Consider the following 15107-nt stretch of genomic DNA (forward strand, 5'->3'; position numbering starts at 1 on the left):
CATCAACCCAAGAGCAGTGGTCCTCAAACTAAGGCCCGCCTCCACATTTGGCCCGGCCCTCTGAACCAGAGAGGCCGTATGATTTGTTTTTCAGTTTGGCCACGCAAATCCTAGACTAGCCCCTGTTAAATAGAACGGAATAAGAATTCTCTCTCTCTCTCTTTCTCTCTCTCCTCTCTCTCTATTTTCTCTCTCTCCTCTCTCTCTCCTCTCTCTCTTTTCTCTTGAATTCTCTCTATCTCTCTTCTCTCTCTTCTCTCTTCTCTGTCTCTCCCTCTCTCTATTCTCTAAACATAACTAATGTCAGTAAACAGCTGGATGAGGCTTTGAAATCACGGAGTTTTTGTTTATTTTTTTAGGAAACGTCGGACCAGTTGTGACGTCATGTTTTCAGCAGCGTAATGTTGTGGTTGATTTATCACAAAACAACGTCAGGGGACAAACACCGTCAGGACCTGTGTGTCTGGTGCTGCGCGTCAGAGGAGAAGGAGGTGCAGCCGTTCGGTGGCGCGAGGAGCACTGCGGAGGAGGAAGTGGAGGAGGAGGAGGAGGGAGCGCCGCGGAGCGGGTCGAGGCGAAGTTCTCACAAGAACTCAATGCCCCGTCGGATATTAAAACACATTTGGGGGGACTTGATGACAGAAAGAGTAACTTTTATTATTAAATACGGATGAATAAAAAAAATGTGTCTCCAGCAAAAAGGACTCTTTACTCATCCAGGGCAAAGGGGAGGAGCTTGAGCACCACGAGGGCTCTACCTGTGCACGTGCCTCATGGTACACATAGTATACTCATCAATACTCTCTGTCTCTCTGAGTTACATTCTGTAGGTCAGGGGTGCTCACACTTTTTCAGCATGCAAGCTACTTATAATGTGACCAAGTCAAGACGATCGACCGACGGGGGGGACGGGGCTAGTGACTTTTTCTTTGGTCCGTCCCGACCGGCGTCGGAGCTCTGCGGCGCGCGAGACGGCGGGCAGAGGCCTGTTAATGCGACACGTAGACCGGTCGATCGCGATCGACATATTGAGGACCCCTGCTGTAGGTGAAGGACGGGGGGCCCCTGACTCTTTGGCCCCGGATCATTTGGCCTCTGAACCTTTGGCCCTTGACCATTTGGCCCCTGACCTTTCAGGCCTCTGACCCTTTGGCCCCTGACACTTTATGCCCCTGACCGTTTGGTCCCCTGACCCTTTGACCTCTGACCCTTTGGCCCCTGACCATTTAAGCCCCTGACCCTTTGGCCCCTGACCCTTTGGCCCCTGACGCTTTATGCCCCTGACCGTTTGGTCCCCTGACTCTTTGACCTCTGACCCTTTGGTCCCTGACCCTGTGGCCCCTGACCCTGTGGCCCCTGGCTCTGTCCCATAGGCCTGTTCAGTAATCCATCAGCAGCATGAAGCCAGACAAGTGTCATGATTGTATATCAGGTATAATTAAATCCTTGAGGTCCAGTTAGAGAGAGTTTCCTCACTAAAGGTCAGAACATCAATGTCAGATATGCGCTCTATGATTTTGTGCCATATGCATTGAAGTAGCCAACAGTTGTATTAACGTGTGTATGTAGGAAACAACTGACTGTCAAGTTAAAGAAAGAAAACTAAACTGAATAACATCTACAACATATTTATTATTACAGATTTTCAACTGAACTGGATTAATTATGAATAATAAATACTCTAATAATAAATACATTATCTTCTCTTATTTAAAGTGAAATAAAGGTTGGATTTAAAACGGAAAGCTTTTGAAAAATGTGACTTTAAATAAAGGACTTCATTTTATAAAAATATTGAACTGAATTGTCCTGCAGCTTTAAATTCAGTTTCTTCAGGCGACAAGCGATGTCAATCAAAAGAGCCAAGATATTATATTCTTGTTCTCTGAAAGGAGAAATGTGTGTGCAGGGACTCCATCTGGTTATGAAACCATTTGTTTCAGCTCATTTCTCTCTGTTCACATCAGTGATCATCAGTTAATTCATGTTACATTAAGATCATATTGGGCTCTTATCTTTATTTATAATTCAGTGAACCCACCTCAGAGTCTCCAGTCTACAATGTGGACTCTCCAGTCCAGCAGAGAGGAGCTTCACTCCTGAGTCCTGCAGCCTGTTGTTACTCAGGTCCAGGTGTTTCAGACTGGAGCACTGGGAGCTGAGGACTGAGGACAGAGCTCCACAGCTTCTCTCTGAGAGTTTACAGCCCTTCAGCCTAAGGGAGGAACAGAGATTAATACAAACAACATGTTTAATCAAAGTAAAACATCAATCCATTTGGTAATGTTAATGTATCCATACAGAGCTTTGTTGGAGGCTTTGACCACCGGCATCAGCCTCAGAAGAGCCTCCTCTGAAGCAGAGTATTTCTTCAGGTCAAACACCTCCAGATCTTCTTCTGATGACAGTAAGATGAAGCCCAGAGCTGACCACTGAGCAGGAGACAGTTTATCTGTGGAGAGACGTCCTGATCTCAGGGCCTGTTGGATCTCCTCCACCAGAGAACCATCGTTCAGTTCACTCAGACAGTGGAACAGATTGATGCTTTTCTCTGGAGAACCATCCTCACTGATCTTCTTCTTGATGTACTGGACTGTTTCCTGATTGGCCTGTGAGCTAATTCCTGTCTGTGTCAGCAGACCTTGCAGAAGACTCTGATTGGTCTCCAGGGAAAGACCCAGGAGGAAGCGGAGGAACAAGTCCAGGTGTCCATTTGGACTCTGTAAGGCCTTGTCCACAGCACTCAGGTAGAGATGTTTGAGTTTAGGTTCTGCTCTCAATACTTTAAGCCAACCAAGGCCTTCAGCTTCTGGTTGTTTGTCTGCCATCAGGTTGACACCAGAGTTGCTGAAGGTCAGATGGACATGAAGAGCAGCCAGAAACTCCTGAACACTCAGATGGACGAAGCAGAACACCTGGTCCTGGTACAGTCCTCTCTCCTCTCTAAAGATCTGTGTGAACACTCCTGAGTACACTGAGGCTGCTCTGATATCGATGCCACACTCGGTCAGGTCGCATTCATAGAAGATCAGGTTCCCTTTCTGCAGCTGATCAAAAGCCAGTCTTCCCAGAGACTCAGTCATCTTCCTGCTCTCTGGACTCCAGTGTGGATCCGTTGCAGCTCCTCCATCAAACTTGACCTTCTTCACTTTGGACTGAACCACCAGGAAGTGGATGTACATCTCAGTCATGGTATTGGGCAGCTTTCCTCCCTCTGTGGTCTTCAACACGTCCTCCAGAACTGTAGCAGTGATCCAGCAGAAGACTGGGATGTGGCACATGATGTGGAGGCTTCGGGAGGTCTTGATGTGGGAGATGATCCTGCTGGCCTGCTCCTCATCCCTGAACCTCTTCCTGAAGTAGTCCTCCTTCTGGGGGTCAGTGAACCCTCTGACCTCTGTCACCAAGCCAACACAGTCAGGAGGGATCTGATTGGCTGCTGCAGGTCTTGTGGTTATCCAGAGGCGAGCAGAGGAAGCAGTTTCCCCCTGAAGAGGTTTGTCAGCAGCACATGCACTGAGGTGGACTCTGTGACATCAGTCAGGACCTCATTGTTGAGGAAGTCCAGAGGAAGTCGACACTCATCCAGACCGTCAAAGATGAACACAACCTGGAACTCTTCAAACCTGCAGATTCCTGCTTCTTTGGTTTCAGTGAAGAAGTGATGGATAAGTTGCACCAAGCTGAACTTCTTCTCTTTCAGCACATTCAGCTCTCTGAACGTGAATGGAAACAGGAAGTGGATGTCCTGGTTGGCTTTGTCTTCAGCCCAGTCCAGAGTGAACTTCTGTGTTAGGACTGTTTTCCCAACGCCAGCCACTCCCTTCGTCATCACTGTTCTGATTGGCTCCTCTCTTCCTGGCGAGGCTTTGAAGAGGTCTTCTTGTCTGATGGGTGTTTCTGGTCTGTGTGGTTTCCTGGATGCTGTTTCAATCTGTCTGACCTCATGGTCCTCATTGACCTCTGCAGTCCCTCCCTCTGTGATGTAGAGCTCTGTGTAGATCTGGTTCAGGAGGGTTTGGTTTCCTGCTTTAGGGATCCCCTCAAACACACACTGGAACTTCTTCTTCAGGTTAGACTTGAGTTCATGTTGGGCTGCAGTCACACCAGTTTCTGGAATGACAACAATCACAGATGAACTTACTGAGTGGTGGTCTTCTGTTTCATTGTAAAGTCTTTAAAATCCTCTTACTGCTCTGCAGACAGTCAGCCAGCTCCTCCTGCTCCATTCTCCTCAAGAAGTTTTGTGTGATTTTCAGAAATGCTTCCCTGCTGCTCCTCATCTGCTCTTCATCCTCACCGTCCATCACCTCCTCATCTTCCTTCTGACCCGCAGGGCCTTCTGGATAATCTGGATTTAGGGCCTTTTGCATCTTCTTCAGCTCGCTCTTCATAAAGCTGACAATGTTCTTCTCAAGCAGCTGAAACCAAACATTACAAGTATATTTAATGTTTTTTCAATATTTTAAATGGTGTATTGAGGCCGATTCAAAGCTATCTCCTTAATTTAAGTTATTAGCTTTCATTTTACATCAAAACTGTACAAGTTTGTATTTTATGAGTATTGTTTTATTATTATTTTCTGAAAAGTGTTTAACCTAATCTGTGAACATCGTGTTAATGTAGATTGTAAATGCATTCTGGAAAATATTATTGTAAATCTAATCCAATAATACCAACTGACAATGAAAAACAAGCACAATTCTCCATCTTCAATTAAAGACCATGAAGTCTTGAGTGTCTAGATGTTGACATCAGAGGTCAGAGGAGGTTTAATACATACGGTTCGGCTAGGACATTAGCTTTAATCCATGTTTCATCAAGTTAGGGCCGGGAATCCCGAAATAACCCAGAACCAAGTAGTATTCATACCTGCAAACCTGTCACCTTTCGGTGAAATTCGCCGTTTTGAAATCAAAATAGGTCGTCCACGTGAATCGTGTGGATCTGAAGAGTTTTTGTTTTTAGGGGTCGTGCACAGACATTTTCAGGTGCTCAAACCAAAAGGGCACCCAATGCCAAAATATATTTCTGACAGAGTTGAAGCATTAGCATCAATACACTGATGCTGTCCTCTAGTTTCCTCTGGCAGCATCAGACCGCTACATGTTCTTGATGAATGATTCATTATTATATAGCACAGTACAAGCGTTCTGATTGGCTAATGGTCTTCATGCCAACACGTATTGCCCTCCTCGCTGGTCATACGGATCGTGTGCCCTCTTACGTCATTTTCAAAATGAGCGATATTGATAGACATCAACCCAAGAGCAGTGGTCCTCAACTAAGGCCCTGAACCGCCTTTAATGACCCTCTGAGACCATGATTTGTTTTTCAGTCTGGCCAAGCAAATCCTAGACTAGCCGTTAAATAGAACAGAATAGTTCTCTCTCTCTCCTCTCTCTCTTTCTTTCTCTCTCTTTCTCTCTCCTCTCTCTCTCTTTCTCTCTCTACTCTCTCGCTCCTCTCTTCTCACTCTCTTTTTCTCTCTCTCTCTCTCTCTCTCTCTTTCTCTCTCTCTCTCTTTCTCTCTCTCTCTTTTCTCTCTCTCTCCTCTCTCTCTCTTTCTCTCTCTTCTCTCTCTTCTCTTTCTCTTGAATTCTCTCTCTTCTCTCTCTTTTCTCTCTCCTCTCTATTCTCTAAACATAACTAACGTCGGTAAACAGCTGGATGAGCTTTGAAATCACAGGTTTTGTTTATTTATTTTTTGGAAACGTCAAGATGATTCAGCGGCGTCCATGTTTTCCAACAGCGTAATACTGTGGTTGATTTATCTGCAAAACAGCATCCTGGGGACAATTTCCGTCCAGGACCTCATATTGTGATGCTAACGCGTCAGAGGAGAAGGGCAGCGTTGGTGGCGCGAGGGCAGCACTGAACGGGAGGTGGAGGAAGAGGAGGAGGGCGTGACGAGGGGCGGGGGCTGCGTGGCGCGCGGGCGGAGTCTAAGCGGTTCTCCACAATAACTCAATGCCCGTCGGATGTTAAAACACATTTGGAAGTTGATGACAGAAAAGTCCTTTTGTTCGCCATCTTGGATGAATAAAAAAAAAATGTGTCTCAGCAAAGGACTCTTTATAATCATGGGATGGGCATGAGAACTTGATTCTGTTTTAGAACGGTTCCCCAATGTTTCCTATTGTTTGGGATCGTCCAGCCGATTCTTCCTGGTTCTTCAACATGATCCTCATAACTGGCGTTGCGCATGCATGAAACTTAACACGAGATTTCTTATTCCAGACTACGCAGCAAACATGGCAGCGAGCCGGAGCTAGGCAGGCGTTCTAAGTTTGGCTCTGCACCACCACGACAAAAAGTGCTGGTGTGTGAGGTGATGTGCTCACCTGCGTGCGCTCGCGGCTGGCTCGCGCGCGCGCCTTTGGGCGCTGCGGCGAAGCATGCAGCGTTGCGCAGCGCGTTGCGGGCGGAGCTCTGATCGCGACTCTTTTAATTGTTGCTTCCCGAAGTACGCTCGATGTTCTGGCCAAAAATCGATGCATACCAATCATCGCCGTTTTTAGCGATCTGGTTACTTTGTTGGTATCGCTGCAGGTGCACGCGTGCGGCGTGACGGCAGCAGATGTGGCGGACTAACATTCAAGCCTAACCTTCTTCTTAAGCGCTGTGGACATCTGAGCAGCTGATTGGCTGAACGCGACCACGTCCCATCAAGATGTTTTATTGCGAAGCGCACCACTTCACATTTTCTCGCGCGTCTCACTGCAATCTCAGCGGCAGCGGGCCTGAATGAAAAGATAATGAATCAGGCGGCGTCTCTGGTATTGTTCAGGGGCGGGGCCACATGGGGAGGCGGGCCGTGGTTTGGGGACCACTGGTCCAAGAATAAACTCCTCAAAGTGATCACAACCACTCACTGTGTGCCAGAGACAATTTGCCTTTATTGTGTGTGAGTCACGATCAAGTTATCTTCTGTCCTTACGTTTGGAAGCAGACATTGAGCTCGGCATTGGTCTCCCATTATTGATCACTTCACGTTTGGATAGTAATTTCACAAGACATGTTTAAATTAAACAGAATACATTTTATTTAAGTTATGTAAGTTTTATTTTAAGTTCAAGAGGAATATGTATAAATGTTTTGGGTTATTTAAACAAATTTAAATGTGTATGTATACATACTGTATATGAGTATGTGCAGCATTATAGAAAATTATAGAAAAGAAAATTAATGTAAATAAACCGTTTGTGGTCTTTTTTCACCCATTGCCCAATAAGAATCGATAAAATAATCGATAAAGAATCGAATCGATAAAAGCAGCGAGAATCGATAAGGCATCGGAATCGTTAAAAATCTTATCAATTCTCATCCCTACTCATCCAGGGCAAGGGAGGAGCTTGAGCACCACGAGGCTCTACCTGTGCGATGCACGTGCCTCATGGTACATATAGTATACTCATCAATACTCTCTGTGTCTCTCTGTTACATTCTGTAGGTGAAGGACAGGGGGCCCCTGACCCTGTGGCCCCTGACCCGCTGGTCCTGACCATGTGGCCCCCCTGACCATGTGGCCCTGACCCTGGCCCCTGACCCTTGCTGGTCCCTGACCATGTGGCCCTGACCCTGTATTTCTTCCTCTGGCCCCTGACCCTGTGGCCCTGGCTCTGTCCCATGAGGCCTGTTCAGTAATCCATCAGCAGCATGAGAAGCCAGACAAGTGTCATGATTGTATATCAGGTATAATTAAAATCCAATGAGGTCCAGTTGAGAGAGAGTTTCCTCACTAAAGGTCAGAACATCAATATCGAATGCTCGCTCTATGATTTTTATGCCATATGCATTGAAGTAGCCAACAGTTGTATTAACGTGTGAATGTAGTAAACAACACGACTGTATCCAAGTTAAAGTGTCACTACCGCGGAGAGTTTGTCTTGTCTTGGGTTTTTTCTTGTAACTTCCTGTTTTTATTTTGAAGTCCTAACTCCCCTCTGGAATTTCAGGTCCTTGCTCTTCCTCATGTGTCACCGATGTGATGGTCCCCTGGCCCCTGACCCTGATGGTCTGACCCTGACCCTGATGGTCTCACCTGACCCCTGACCCCCTGATGGTCTCCACGACTGACCTAGCGGTCTCCCCTGGCCCTAACTGACAGTCTCCCCTGACCCTAGCGGTCTCACTGATTCCCCAGGACCCTCATGCTCCTAGTCTGCGTCTCCCGTTTGCCTGGGGCCAAAGTGGTTGGCCAGCCAGCCTCAACCCGTTGCCACAGCCAGAGTCCACAGTTTCCCTGAGTATCTTCACTCCATGTGAGGTCTTTTCTGTTACCTCCTTAAGAGAGACTTTTCCTTTTAAACTTTCTAGTTTAGCTTAGCTTTGTTTTGTTGTCAGCCGTTTTGCTGTCCTCCCGTTTGGAGAGACTTTGTGTTGTGGAATTAGCTTGAGTATATTTAGTGAGCTCTTTTCCAGAGCCCTTTTATTTGTCTCTCCTCAAAGAGGTTCGGATTTCAATAAAGTGGGCTTATACGTTCTCTCCTCTGCATCTGAGTCCTCATTTTAGTCCAGGCCTGACATAAATAAAGAGAACTAAATATAATAACATCTACAACATCTTTATTATAACAGATTTTCAACTGAACTGGATTAATTCTGAATAACAAATACTCTAATACTCTAATAATAAATACATTATCTTCTCTTATTTAAAGTAAAATAAAGGCGGTTAAAACAAATCTTTTGAAAATGTGATTTAAAATAAAAGACTTAATTTTACAATAAAATATTTAACTGAATTGTCCTGCAGCTTTAAATTCAGTTTCTTCAGGCGACAAGCGATGACAATCAAAAGAGCCAAGATATTATATTCTTGTTCTCTGAAAGGAGAAATGTGTGTGCAGGACTCCATCTGGTTATGAAACCATTTGTTTCTGCTCATTTCTCTCTGTTCATCAGTGATCATCAGTTAATTCATGTTACATTAAGATCATATTGGGCTCTTATCTTTATTTATAATTCAGTGAACCCACCTCAGAGTCTCCAGTCTACAACGTGGACTCTCCAGAAAACCAGTCAGCAGCTTCACTCCTGAATCCTGCAGCTGGTTTTCACTCAGATCTGATTCTCTGAGACTGGAGGGGTTTGACTTCTGCGCTGATCCCTGAGAAGAACAGCCTTCCTCTGTGATCCCACAGCATGACAGTCTGTAAACACACAAAACAACACACAGAGTTTATTATATCAATACACAATGAATCATTATTGACATCATGAACACGGTGGCTTTCACTTTGGTTTCATCTTCTTCTGTAAACAGACATTTAGTTAAAAATCCCATCAGTGAAAGAAGAAGAAAAGATGACAGAAACAATCTGTTCATCATCCAATCAGATGAGTTCATGTTTTAATGTGAACTCCACTTCACAAGGTTTCCTGCAGCTGGTAGCAGGCGTGTAGAAGCAGCTTACGGCCGGAGGATTCATGACTTCAGAGAGAAGATGAACCTGATCACAAGGATCACAACAAGTTTCATTTCAACACTTATTTCATTTAAATGGATAAATGTTTGGTTCTTTATGTGTGAATAAATAACTCTTTTATGAGGAACATTGACTCATTCAAGTATATATATATATTAATAAAGTATGGTACATATAGTATACCCATCAATACTCATTGAGTCTCTCTGAGCGACATTCTGTAGGTGAAGGACAGGGGGCCCCTGACCCTTTGACCCATGACCCTTTGCCCCCTGACCCTGTGGCCCCTGACCATGTGGCCCCTGGCTCTGTCCTATAGGCAGCATGAAGCCAGACAAGTTGTCCATGTCGTGCTTCAGGGGTGTCAAATTCATTTTCACCGAGGGCCACATCCGCCTCATGGCGGCCCTCAAAGGGCCGGTTGTCACTAACACGGTATAATTCTAACTACTCCAGAACATATTGTTAAATAACTCTCTTTGCATTTGATAAATGTATAACTATATATGCAAATGTATTTAATATTATAAAATAAATCTCTTTAATTTCATTATATTTATTTTAACCCACATTACTTTATCAAAGATCAAACAAACATTATTACATTAACTTTGTTAAAAGCTTTGTCACAGTTGAGACAGGTGGTTCTCCACTGGTCTGGGTAGTGTTTCTCCACTGGTCTGGGTAGTGTTTCTCCACTGGTCTGGGTAGTGTTTCTCCACTGGTCTGGGTAGTGTTTCTCCACTGGTCTGGGTAGTGTTTCTCCACTGGTCTGGGTAGTGGTTCTCCACTGGTCTGGGCAGTGGTTCTCCACTGGTCTAGGCAGTGGTTCTCCACTGGTCTGGGTAGTGGTTCTCCACTGGTCTGGGTAGTGGTTCTCCACTGGTCTGGGCAGTGGTTCTCCACTGGTCTAGGCAGTGGTTCTCCACTAGTCTGGGTAGTGGTTCTCCACTGGTCTGGGTGGTTCTCCACTGGTCTGGGCAGTGGTTCTCCCACTGGTCTGGGCACCAACGTGGTTCTCCACTGGTCTGGGCTGTGGTTCTCCAACTTTAGTCACGAGGCGTGGTTTCTCCAACTGGTCTGGGCAGTGGTTCTCCACTGAACTGGGGCTGAACTGGTCTGGGCAGTGGTTCTCCACTGGTCTGGGGCTGTGGTTCTCCACTGGTCTGGGCTGTGGTTCTCAACTGGTCTGGGCAGTGGTTCTCCACTGGTCTGGGGCTGTGGTTCTCCCGCAGACAGGCTGTGGTTCCTCCCTAGTGCAGTGGTGGAACCTCCACTGGTCTGGGCAGTGGTTCTCCACTGGTCTGGGCTGTGGTTCTCTACTAGATACAGGTAGTAGTTGCCTCACTGGTCTGGGCAGTGGTTCTCACTGGTTCAAGCTGAGAGTGGTTCTCCACTGGTCTGGTGGTTCTCCACTGGTCTGGGCAGTGGTTCTCCACTGGTCTGGGGCTAATGGGCGGTTCAAAGGTTCTCCACGGCCAGGCAGTGGTTTGGTCTGGGCTGTGGTTCTCTACTGTCTGGGTGGCTCCACTGAGCATTGGTTTCTCCACCAGTCGGGTGATGGTTCTCACTAATTACAGGCAGTGGTTCTCCACTGGTCTGGGCAGTGGTTCTCACTGCTCCGCAGCCCTCCACTGGTCTGCAGTGGTTCTCCACTGGTCGCAAACTGGCAGTGGTTCTCCACTGGTCTGGATAGTGGTTCCTCACTGGTCTGGGCAGTGGTTCTCCACTGGTCAGTGGGAGTGGTTCTCCACTGGTCTGGGCAGTGGTTCTCCACTGGTCTGGGCAGTGGTTCTCCACTGGTCTGGGTAGTGGTTCTCCACTGGTCTGGGCAGTGGTTCTCCACTGGTCTGGGCAGTGGTTCTCCACTGGTCTGGGCAGTGGTTCTCCACTGGTCTGGGCAGTGGTTCTCCACTGGTCTGGGCAGTGGTTCTCCACTGGTCTAGGCAGTGGTTCTCCACTGGTCTGGGAAGTGGTTCTCCACTGGGCTGGGCTGTGGTTCTCTACTGGTCTGGCTTTGGGATGCACTATCACCCCTGAATGACAAGCTGAGACCTAAATCGAGGGACATTTTTAACTTCTCAAATGTATTTCATGAAAAGATGTTGCAGTTTGAACCTGAGAGTTCAGAATATCACAGTATGCACAACAAAACTATTTAGTAATATTCCCTTTTACAGTCAATTATGAACCAACAAGTGATCTTAAGGACACAAGGAAATACAACGTACATTACTACTCAGTAACTTCAGACTTTAAAACATGTCTAAACAGTGCTTTCATGCATAAACATGAAATAAAAAAGTCTGGTTTTAAAAAGCCTCAAAAGATGTAATTCATGTCTCACTCACTGAACCTATGACATTAAAGCTGCTCTACAAGTCAGAGTCTTGAGGGCAGCTTTATACAAACTCTAAATATATTAAACAAGGGTAATTAAAAAAGATTCACATATTCAACATTAACTTTTCTTCTGACTATATTATAAATACTGAACAACATGAAGCAGCACTCCACTACAACCTTAGTGACCACTGACGTAGACCTGATGGAGGAATTCATAACTGCGGTCAAGCCAGCCGCCACTTCGAAAAACACAGTCAAGCCAGCCCGCACGATTTTTTTCAGTACACGTATATACCAGGCATTACGGTGTGAGTGTGTGAAACTGTTTTCAAAATAAGAGCGAACTTCCGGTGAACGTGATATGACGAAACACGCCTTTAAATACAGATATAGTGATAGATTAAACTAAATGAAGTGATGAAAAATCATGAATGGTATTAATGATGAACACATTAAATGAAAGAAAGTAATTATTCCAATATTGGGATATTCTGATTTAGAATTTCAAAATAAAGCTAAAGAAAATCACATTCATGCGCAAATGGGTGTCTAATTTCAGAATAGATTTAGAACACAATGGTGCATAGTTACAAAATACTTTCACTTCTGATTCATGGTAGAAAGTACCTCAGGTGTCATCCAGAGATAATCAAGACATTCTGACGTTTGATTTCTAAATGAAAGCACTTCATAAAAGAAAATAATAGTAATATATTCCAATATTTGATATTTCTTTGAAGCAAATCTGTAACTTTCTTGAAAGAATCACACTGCAGTCTTGTTAGTGGTGACCTCAGCTAGGTCCATGATTATTTTCATGAGATATTACTGTGTGGATTTTGAATGAATTCAATTCAAAGTTAGCGAGAAATAAATATTATTAATATTATGGCAATATTTGGATTTTATTTTAAGCGAATCTGAAACTTTCTTGAAAAAAGGTACAATGCAGTCTTGTTAGTGGTGACCTCAGCTAGGTCCATGATTATTTTCATGAGATATTACTGTGTAGTTTGAATAAATTCAGTTTAAGTTAGCGGAAATAAATATTATTAATATTATGGCAATATTTGGATTTTATTTTAAGCGAATCTGAAACTTTCTTGAAAAACGGTACACTGCAGTCTTGTTAAGGGTGACCTCTGCTAGGTCCATGATTATTCTCATGAGATATTACTGTAGATTTTGGATGAATTCAATTCAAAATTAGCGAGGAAACAAATATTATTAATATTATGGCAATATTTGGATTTATTTAAGCAAATCTGAAACTTTCTTGAAAAAGGTACAATGCAGTCTTGTTAGTGGTGACCTCTGCTAGGCCATGAATATTTTCATGAAGATATTACTGTGGGATTTTGGATGAATTCAATTTAAAGTTAGCGAGAATAAATATTATTAATATTATGGCAATATTTGAATTTTATTTTAAGCAAATCTGAAACTTTCTTGATGAAACTTACACTGCGGTCTTGTTAATGGTGACCTCTGCTAGGTCCATGATTATTTTCATGAGATATTACTGTGGGGATTTTGAATGAATTCAATTCAAGTTAGCGAAGAATAAATATTATTAATATTATGGCAATATTTGAATTTTATTTTAAGCAAATCTGAAACTTTCTTGAAAAAGGTACAATGCAGTCTTGTTAGTGGTGACCTCTGCTAGGCCCATGAATATTTTTATGAGATATTACTGTGGGGATTTTGAATGAATTCAATTTAAAGTTGGCGAGAAATAAATATTATTAATATTATGGCAATATTTGGATTTTATTTTAAGCAAATCTGAAACTTTCTTGATGGAAATTACACTGCAGCCTTGTTAATGGTGACCTCAGCTAGGCCCTTGAATATTTTCATGACATATTACTTCACAAACTTTCAGGAAATTCAAGTTCAAGTCAGCTAAATAACAGGACCTCAAGTGGGAGCTGAACATCAGCCATCACTAAAAAAGGCATAGCAGGGGACGTTCTTTCCTGACGTAGCTGAATTGAACCTGCCAAAGATGATGGTGCACTTCTACACTGCCATCGGTCCATCCTCTGCTCCTCCATCACCGTCTGATGCGCTGCAGCCACTGCTAAGGACAGAGCCAGACTGCAGCGGATCATCTGCTCCGCTGAGAGAGTGATTGGCTGCAATCTGCCATCCTCAGGACTTGTCTGCTTCCAGGACCCTAGGAGCAAGGAAGATTGTAGTGACTCCTCTCCCGGGTCCCCACTGACTTACATCCAGGACAATTTCCTTCCAGCACCTAATTATTCACTTAAATACACTGCATACACTTAGAAAAACTCATAAAATTAGAAAAAACTCTTCCTTAGACTTTTGTTGCTAACTATGTTATTATTTTTGTGAATGCTGGTAAAGTTGTTGCCATATGACTTACTTCATGAGTAGATTTAGTTAATTATAACTGAATTGTTTCTGTGTTGAAATATTGTTGCATATGCTGTTGTTGTTGTTTTTTTTGTAATGTCTCAATCACTTTGTTTGGAACTTGTTTGAGTAAAAATTGGGTACCATAAATGGTGGTGCTATATATTGCCAGCCTACATGGTTGGGCCCCATTTGGGAGTGGCTACAACCTGGGAAAGAAAGCTAAGCTCTGACATGTTTAGAAAAGAAAAGCTAAAATCCTGCCCAAACTCACAACAGGGTCTCAGATTTGCTAAATCACACACCCTCTTCAAGTCCTGGATTTCAGACAGCCAATTAACTCTTGTGGGTGTTTGGAAGAAATGTCATCAACATCATTATAGGCCCTGTCTTGAATGTCTGCGTTCAATTTAGAATTTCAGGAATAATATTTAGGACATTATGGCCATTTTGCACTTGTCAATAAATCTGCAAATACAAAGAAGAAGGCAATTTGACCCTTTGGACCTTTTTGGGGCCCATAACTCAGACCTATAGGTTCTAAACCTTAGGGTATTCAGATGCCCTTCTTTGAATTTGAAAAGGATCCATCTGAAGTAGATTGGAAGTATGACAAATTAACTAAAAGACTTATGTTGAATATAAAGCAGTAAGGTTATATTCTAGAGGAAATTTGAAGGTCGAAGGTCAGTCTGCAGAGTAGTGTTTGTGTGTTAATAATATTTATTTTTGCTAACTTTAAATTAATTTCTTCAAAATCTACACAGTAATATCTCATGAAAATATTCATGGGCCTAGCAGAATCACCATTAACAAAGGCTGCCGTGTAAGATTCATCAAAAGCTTCAGATTTGCTTAAAATAAAATTCAAATATTGCTATAATATTAATAATATTTATTTCTCACCAAATTTAAATTGAATTCATTCAATCTCCACAGTAATAT

General features: G+C 43.6%; 2 protein-coding genes across 2 annotated transcripts in view; both read right to left on the bottom strand.

Annotated features, from left to right (window-relative positions):
• LOC130196675 (protein NLRC5-like) overlaps positions 1–15107 on the bottom strand; it is a 1158129-nt gene that overhangs the window by 47661 nt on the left and 1095361 nt on the right.
• The window catches only part of LOC130196684 (protein NLRC3-like), a 73875-nt gene that overhangs the window by 19601 nt on the left and 39167 nt on the right, over positions 1–15107 (bottom strand). Inside the window, 4 exon segments of the mRNA XM_056419007.1 lie at positions 2042–2215; positions 2302–3472; positions 3475–4113; positions 4193–4421. Of these exon segments, the coding sequence (XP_056274982.1) occupies positions 2042–2215; positions 2302–3472; positions 3475–4113; positions 4193–4421 (2213 nt within the window).

Source organism: Pseudoliparis swirei, chromosome 7 (assembly GCF_029220125.1).
Source record: "Pseudoliparis swirei isolate HS2019 ecotype Mariana Trench chromosome 7, NWPU_hadal_v1, whole genome shotgun sequence".
NCBI classification, from domain to species: domain Eukaryota; kingdom Metazoa; phylum Chordata; class Actinopteri; order Perciformes; family Liparidae; genus Pseudoliparis; species Pseudoliparis swirei.